The 8,952-nt window shown below is 33.6% G+C and overlaps 1 protein-coding gene across 1 annotated transcript; it reads right to left on the bottom strand.

Moving 5' to 3' along the window:
• Positions 1–5,714: 5,714 nt before the first annotated feature.
• LOC110647282 (caffeoyl-CoA O-methyltransferase 1) lies at positions 5,715–8,177 on the bottom strand. Its single transcript, XM_021801042.2, has 6 exons — positions 7,385–8,177; positions 7,147–7,257; positions 6,932–7,011; positions 6,659–6,803; positions 6,360–6,491; positions 5,715–6,255 (listed from the first exon to the last, which is right to left on the bottom strand). The coding sequence occupies exons 1-6, from the start codon at positions 7,460–7,462 to the stop codon at positions 5,962–5,964; spliced, it is 840 nt and encodes a 279-aa protein (XP_021656734.2). The 5' UTR covers positions 7,463–8,177; the 3' UTR covers positions 5,715–5,961.
• Between the last annotated feature and the right edge of the window lie 775 nt (positions 8,178–8,952).

The raw sequence follows: 8,952 nt of genomic DNA on the forward strand, positions 1-8,952 counted from the left end.
GTTGATTGGCAAAAAAGGATTCATATAGGCAATCCCAACTAGTTTGGAATTAAGAGTTAGTTGTTGTTGTTATTTGAGTTGGTGTTGATAAAGTTTGCCTTTTAAATAGGCCAACCAAACTAAATATATATATTTTTTTCTCAAAACTTCTGATAAAAAATTTATGTTAGTTTAGATGTTATCTAGATAAGATTACATGAAACAAATTTATTTATTGGGAAATTCTCTCCTTGGCACCACTGTTTTCCTTTTCCTTTAATGCCCACTCACAATTGTGGAACCTGCATAAATGCAGGCCCACTTTTTTCTCTTATTATTTTATAAAGTCTGAGGATTTCGCATAGGGACAATAAAACAACTCAAAATGATGCCTGGAGCATTAGATATAATAACTTAGTACCAAGAGAGTATCCCTTGGTGCATGATGTTTGTGGATGATATAGTTTTGATAGATGAGATGCAAGAAGGAGTCAATAGAAAGCTAAAATTTTGGAGAAGTACTCTAGAGTCAAAGGGCTTTAAGTTAATTAGAACGAAGACAGAATACATGCATTGTAAGTTCAGTGAAGGCCGAACTGGTGATAGGGAAGGAGTTAGTTTGGATGGAGTGTTATTGTCCCAAAGTAATCACTTTAAATATCTCAGTTCAGTCCTTCAAGTAGATGGGGGATGTGAGGAGTATGTTATTCATAGGATTAAAGCCAGATGATTGAAGTGGAGACGTGCCACGGGAGTTTTATGTGATCGCAAGATTCCTAATAAATTGAAAGGGAAATTTTATCGTACAACCATATGACTGGCCATGTTATATAGTAGTGAGTGTTGGGCACTGAAAGAGTCGTATGTGTCTAAGATAAGAGTTGCGGAGATGAGAATGTTAAGGTGGATGAGTAACCATACTAAACTAGATAAAGTTCGTAATGAAAGTATTAGAGAAAAAGTAGGAGTGGTGCCAATTGAGGATAAGTTAAGAGTAGGGAGATTGAGATGGTTTGGTCATGTGAAGCGTAGACATACAGAGGCTCCAGTTAGACAAGTAGAGCACATTAGGTTAGATGATAGAAAGAAAAGAAGGGGTAGACCTAAACTGACCTAGAGCAGACTAGTACAACATGACCTAGAAGCATTATGCATTTCCAAGAATTTAACCCAAAATCATTTAGAATGAAGAAAGAGAATTCATGTAACACCCCCGCTATATAGCCTGGTATATTTCACTGTTCCGGTGACCGGTGTCGATCCGGACAATTAATGGGATTAGGGCCACACTTAAGACAATTTGAGAAGCCATAACCACAAATAATTAGTAATGTTTAATTAGTTAACTATAAATAAGAAAAATAGAACATAAGAGGTTAAGCAGTGAGAGTCACAATGATGAGTGACCTCCTGAACGCATGAAGTCGTTTTAAACTCAAATTTCTGTAAAAAGTAGTGACGCCATGTCCTTAGGACCCTTATGAACACAGTGGAAAAGAGAAAATCATGAAAAAGAACTGTTAAGCCAGTCAAATAATTAGGTCAGGGAGCCGAAAGAAATATTGGATAATTTGCAAACCGGGATGAACCGGCGAGGGGCAATTTGGTCAATTGACCTCGAGAGCTGACTCCTGACCTAACTGTCAAATAAAATCGGAGAAAAGAAAATTTCGGAATCGAGAATAAAATTAAAGAACTAATAGAGAAATAAATAGAAAAAAAAAAAAAAGAAAAGAGGTTGGAAAAGTCAAAGTTGATGACATCATTAATGATGTCATAAACAAATTTATTAAATATTTATTAAATTTGATATTTATGGTCTTCCATAGCAAAATAAATAAAAGAAACAAAAGAAAAAAAAAATTAAACTCATCATCTTCAAAAGGAAAAACGTGACTCACTCTTCCCTCTCACTTATTTCATCTTCCACCATGGATAAGTCTAACCAAGCTTTTGAAACCCTAAATTAAACATGCTTTCCCTAAAATTCTCCACATGAATTTCATTATTGCATCTTGAAGAGTATAGAAGAAGCATAAGAAAGCAAGAAGAAGAAGGAAGAAGAAGAACAAAAAGTGAAGATTTAAGGTTCACCTAAGGTTAGTATGCTAAACTCTTCATTTATCCATTCAAATGCACATGTGATGGTTGAAAGTGAGCTTAGAACTTGATTTAAATGAAACAAATATGGGGGAAGAATTAAACTGAAATTTTGGGTAGCTTGAGAGGAATATGATTTGCATGGATATGATACATTTGAATGAGTTTAGAAACCTTTCTTGGTTGAATGATTAGTATTAAAACCATTAAGTGTGATTAATTGCAACAAAGTAGTGAAATTGATGAGTTAGGGTTTTAAATGCTAGGGTTGTGAACCAAATTTTGGGAAAAATGCATAAATGGCATGTTGGACTTATTGTGAAGTGAAATAATGGTCAATTATGACCAAATAAGTTGTGTGGGAATTGTTGGAATAAAAATCAAATTCGTAGGTCAATGGTCATGCTGCTGGCAGCATGACCAAACCCACTTTGAAGGACCAAAACTCAAATTTTACAAGTCCAATTGATATGCCACCAACTGGAGATGAAAATAGACATAAAAGAGCACAATTTTCATTAAGGAACCATGGCCAAAAACTGACCAAGACTTGGTGAAACAATTGACCAAAGTGGATTGATTGCAGGCTGCCACTGCACTAAACTGACCAAATGAACAGTAACTGTTCATTTGGTCATAACTCGAGCTAGGTAGGTCAAATTGACCTGAAATTTTACCAGCAATTAGATATGATATAGACCTAAAACTTTCATGAAGAACACCAACCCAAATTAGGCCATTAACCCTTTCAAAATCATTGAGCAAAATTAAATTACTGTACTGAGATTCTGCAGAATTTTCATTGAGCAGCACTGTTTGGATGGCTGTAACTCTCTCTAGAAAACTCGGATTTAGGCGATTCTTGAACCGATGGAAACCTAAGACATAGTACAACATTTCATATGAAGAAAGTGAGACCAAATTATGAACTTAACTTGGTCAAATTATTAACCAAAGTTGGACCAAAAATCTGCCAGCACTAAAATCTCAGTATGAACAGTACATGTGAACAGTAAACTTATTTTGGCCATAACTTGAGCTACAAAACTCCGATTGGGGTGATCCAAAAATGAGAATACACTTAAGACAATAAGGAACATTTTCTATGAAGGAAGTTTTGTCAAATTCCAACAGTAGATAGACCAATGGAACAGTACAACTTCGGAGAACCAAAACCGAAAATTGGCAATTTTGCCAAAATGACCTAAGCTTTAAACAAATGACCAAAACCAACAAGTTTGGTGACCAAAATGTGGTATGTGGGTGAAGTTGGAGTTCCCATACCCATTAAGCCTTAGAAAGTCAATAATTTGACTTGAATAGTGCAGTGAATAGTAACCCGAAACACAAAATTTCGAGAACGTCGAATTTAACACGTTAGAGCTAGGTAAATGTGAAGTTAAGTTTATTTTGGATTTATTTTAAGTCTTAGTACTGAAACATTGGAAAATTTCGTGTTTCAGTGGAAAAGAATACCGATGTAACCCGAGGAGTCGAGTCAAGGCCAACAGGCGACTCGTTTGAGGTTTGTGCACAACATATACTTTTATAATCATCTTTTGCATAATGTTTTGAATAATGTGAAATATTGGATTATAGTATTCTTATGATATTTTGATTTAAATTGTTGAAAGTTATTATGTATATTGAAATGACAATGTTTAGCAAATTGTTAAGATAAGTTTTGAAACCACAGTGTCATGACCATATATTTGAACACCTCACTAGCACGACTAGTAGGGGTAATTAGTTTCGAATTTTGATTCCTTCTCTGGAGAAGTGTTGAGGTGTGCCAGTAGAAGAGGATGTGAATGGATATCCATATATTTGAGCTAGCTAGCCTTGTGATATGATTTCTCTTTAGCCTCTGGCTATTGAGATTCATGTGATTTCTCTTTAGCCTCTGGCTATTGAGATTCTATTTGTTTCGAATGGCGTGATCTAACTGTGGGTTTTATGAAATGTGTTTTGATACTTTGAAATGAACTTGGTTTACATGTAAAATCTTACAATGCATGATTGTATTTAATTTTCATGTTTAGCCAAATTTTTGAATGAATGTGCTTTAAGTTTTGCATAAAGATTATTTTAGTATATTGTGCACCACTGAGTCCTAGTACTCAGCGATAGCTTTATCATTGCCGCAGATACAGAGACTAGAGGAGCAGCAGATCGAGTCATTGAGGTGTGTGAAGTCATCACTTGAAGCATTCGGTATAATTTATACCCTAATCAGAATACTTCTTTTGATGTATATATTGCACATAAATGTATGGACATGTAAAAATGGGTCTTGAGCAGCTTGTACACAAATTTGTACGAAGTTTGTAATAAAGTTTAGTTTATGTTTCTTTTGATATAAATTTGTAAGGTTGTGTATAAATTATTTTGTTTTAAATGAAATAAATTGTTTATCTTGAATGGAATATGAATAAATGATATTGATGGACAGTATTTTGAAGCAATTATTGAACTTGTGAATTTGAGAAATTGATTGAGATTGAGTATGAATTTGAAGCAGTGGTTAGAAAATTATTGGAAGTGCTTTTATTTCAGGTATTTGAAGAACTGGTTTCTCAAAATACAGAGGAAACTCTGTCAAAATTTTTATAAAATTTGCGTAAAAATAAAATGGGCCAAAAATATTAACTAGTTTTAATTTAACTAAATGTTTTAAGTACTTATTAGACAATGCTCACCACTTGTCAAAAATAAGAAAATTGTTTTAAAATCCCTTGTAGGGTACTTAATGAGTTATCGGTAGGTGAAGTTCGGTAGTTCATTAGGTATTCTATGGGATCATGTTATGCCTTACAGAGGGGTAAGGTGTGACAATTCATATAGTCGATTCCAAATTTTTGGGATAAAAACTTAATTGAGTTCAGTTGAGTTGAGTTGCATCAAATGCTGAAAAATGTAAACCACAAAATAAACAGAGCATATTATTAAAAACTTTGTTACAATAAATCAAGTTAATTGTGGTAGTTTTCTTGAATTAATTAAGCTTTTGACTTCATATAGATGATTTTTAGAAAATTGTCTAATTTTTGCATCATAAGTCTCACATGAAATTTAATGGGAGATTTCATCCATCTTTGCTATTTCGCCTCCCAAATGCAAAGGGATAGATCCCCCAACATATGAGGAAACTGAATTAAAGTTTAAGAATATAATGAATCAAAAATAAAAGATCAAGGATGAAAATTTATTATTATAATTAATTCCGGCCAAATTTATGTATTTGCTAAAGATGAATATAGCAAGAAGGTATCCAACTAGTGTGACCAGCAATCGATTTAAATTGAATCATTCTAGTTGGTTTCGATTCAGTTCTGAGCATGATTGTTGGCCGAATCAACCACACCCTCATTTATGCCCCAACGAATTGAACATGCATATAACCATTTTTATCTCCTTTCTTGTGATCAATTCACAACAAAATATAGTTTTTCTTATTTTAAAGATTCTTATATAAAAATATATTTTTCTTGTCTAAACTTCAATTATCATAGACCTAAAACTATGGTGATTTCTATCAATTAAATATACAAATTCTATATATTTATGTTTTGAGTTAGTTCGGACAAAAATTTCTCCATAAAAACATTATTTTTTTAACAAAAAAAGAGGAGAGAGAAAAAGAAACATGAAACATTGTATTCATGTATTTTTTTTTTTTTAAGTTTTGATACATTATTTAGATATCAATTAACATTCATGAACACATCACTTGGAACTGTGCGACCTTTAACTTTCTGTGCTAGGAAATAAGTATTCAACCATTGGGTCACTAACCCTAGAACCCTTATACGTGGCTGCATGTTTGTATTGCATAACTCATACAAGAGCAGCATTATACAACTGACAACTCCATTGTAATGATCAGCTAATGCGGCGGCACAGAGTAATTCCATCACCAACGGGGAGCTGGCAAATCTCGACCCTTGGATCAGCAGCAATGGCCTTGTTGAACTCCAAAACATAATTAAGGTAGAACCTGACATATTTCCTTAGTGGTGCATCAGGAGGTGCTGCCACTGAGCCATTCCACAGGGTATTATCATAGCCGATAAGTCCTCCAACCTTCACAAGTTCAATTGTTCTCTTGTGGTAGTTGAGGTAATTGTCTTTGTCAGCATCCACAAAGATAAAATCAAACGTTCCATGGTATTTTCCCTGCAAATCGTTAATTTCGAATCAGAATTGAATCTAACATACATTGCCTGGATTTTTCTTTTTGTTTGAAGGGTATATATATACATATACATAAATTAACCTACGTCTTGGATCAATTGATCAAGAACTGGAAGAGCAGGGCCTTCTCTGAAGTCAATCTTGTGAGCAACACCAGCTTTTTCAATGACAGGTAGACCCAATTCGTAGTTTTCACTGTTGATGTCCATGGCCAATATCTGAAACGTTTAACAATAGATTATTCTTGTACCCTCCTGGAATTATCTCAGTTTTCTTTACCACACAAAATGCCACTAGTTAATGTTTTCAATTTCTAGGTCGCTAAGTTCCTGAAGACCTGAACATTATTGAGATCTTGTTAGTTTTATTCTGTAATAGAAAATACCTTGCCATCATCAGGAAGAGCAAGAGCAGTGGCAAGAAGTGAGTAGCCAGTGTAAACACCAATTTCCATAGTGTTCTTGGCATTGATGAGCTTCAGAAGCATGCTCAAGAATTGCCCTTCATCAGCTGAAGTAGTCATGATGTTCCTGTGTAATTATTGAAAATAAGTTCAACCTTGCCAACCATGAAGCAAAGACAGAGATATTGGGGGCAGGGGATCTGGGCATTGAAATTTGTTTCTTTTTTTTTCCCCTCCTTTTTTTTTTTTTTTTACCATGGATGATTTGCTGTCAATTCTCGGAGCTCTTTCATTGGTTCAGGCTCCCCAGGATATACACTAGTCTCCAGTATATACTGCAAACACAACAGTAAAAATATCGGGGTAAATCATCTGATCCTGCACCGTTCAAAAGTAATATTTTCCCCCTTTCATAATGTTGCTTAGTTTAATTCATCGAGTAAATGAATGAATAAATAGGCAATGCTTGCCTGGTAAAGAGCATCACTCTGTAAGAGACTCTTGTGTCCAATTTCCTGGTGTCTACCAACTTGGTTTTGCTGCTCCTTTGTTGGTTCAGGCTCCTTTGTTTCAAGAATATCCTGCAAGAAAACAAAAAGGTTTTTAGACTTAAAGCAGAATTAAAACTAACAACAAATAAACACAATTAATAGTTGTTACTTAAAGCTCAAAAAAATAGTGTGGGTACAGAAACCTAAATATGCTTGCCTTGTAAATAGCAAGACTCTGTTGAAGATTTTGGTGGCCACCTTGGTGGTTTTGCTGTTCTTCCAGACCTGGAGCCATTACTTCTAAATGCTAATCCTTAATTTGCTTCTCTCCGATAAGGGATTTGAAAGATAACTTGCGAACTTGCTCTATTTATAGATGGAGTAGTATGGTTGGTAAGAGTAGGTGCAATAAATCCATCACAAAAGCTAAAAAGGTGAAAAAAATATGGTTGAAAAATTATAAAATTTCAACCACAAAGCTGACACCAAAGATGTTGGTGGCAGCCTTCGCCCGGCCCTGGGGTGCCATCATCACCCTGGAACCACCGTGGGCCAAAGGCACAGTTTGACCAATTCCATCTTTTTCTGGAAATGCACTAATCAACATCAACGCCTAACATGCTGAACTTTCTTTACTCTCTACTTGCAATCTATCCATTTTAATTCCTCTGCACACTGCCTCAAAGATAAATAGGCACACATATACAGGTTTAGAGGAGGAACACGCTAATTAAGACGCGCTAACCCTTATAAAGTCACACACCTATCCATATAGAATCCGAAGAATCAACCTATTAATAAATGGACCAACCCGAGTTTTGTCATGAACACACACGCAGCAACTCACTCCTCTACATTTTACCTTCTCTTTTTATCGAAAATAAATACACAGCCAGTGATCAATTGTCATCAATTATCCTTTTTGACATTGTTCCAATTTATACATGGAAATTAAGATTTGCAAACTGTGCTCTTTCTACGAAAAACTTAACTTTGTGTTTGAGTTTTATTTTCCATACCCCATCTCCAATTAATGAGACATTTGAAAATTTTGAGTCTTCACTCAAATTAACATAACTACCATTAAAATTATTTATTAATTTTATCAAAACTCAAAATAAATTTGAATGATTTCAAGTTGGAATTTAAATTTATTTTTGTTTAATATTATATAATATAAAATATATTCAAATTATATAAAATTTAAATATTTAACTAGCCATTTTTAAATTGCAGATATATTTTTTTAATAAAAATAAAAAAATAATTATGCTAAAAAACAATGAGAATGCATAGAACCAAGTCTCCATGGTTGAATTTTATGCAATTGATGAAGAGGCTCCACCCCACCAACTACTGAATTATTGAAGCTAAGCTTAATAGTCATATCGAACACGTATATATCCATTTTTAAAATCTCACAAAGTAACTAAAGTGAGAAATATTATTCTATTTCTGGGACGGGGAACACCCCATTGACAAATTGTCGACTAGCTACAAATTAAGACAGTGATATAATAATAAACAGATACTTTCCTTAGGATTTAATGGGTAAATTTTATCTTTGCTATCCGAAGTATGTTGTAATAATACAATATTTAAATTTTAATTTATAATATAAAATTATCTGAAAGTTAATTGAGGTTTATAATCATATTCATTTTGTTTAATTTTATCAGATTCGTATCTTATTATATTTAGAATTCATTTAGAATAAATTATTTATAAAAAAAAATTCATAAGTATTCTCACACAATTTTACATAAATTTTATTTTTTAAAAAAA

The sequence above is a fragment of the Hevea brasiliensis genome, chromosome 11 (genome assembly GCF_030052815.1).
Source record: "Hevea brasiliensis isolate MT/VB/25A 57/8 chromosome 11, ASM3005281v1, whole genome shotgun sequence".
In the NCBI taxonomy this organism is placed as follows: Eukaryota; Viridiplantae; Streptophyta; class Magnoliopsida; order Malpighiales; family Euphorbiaceae; genus Hevea; species Hevea brasiliensis.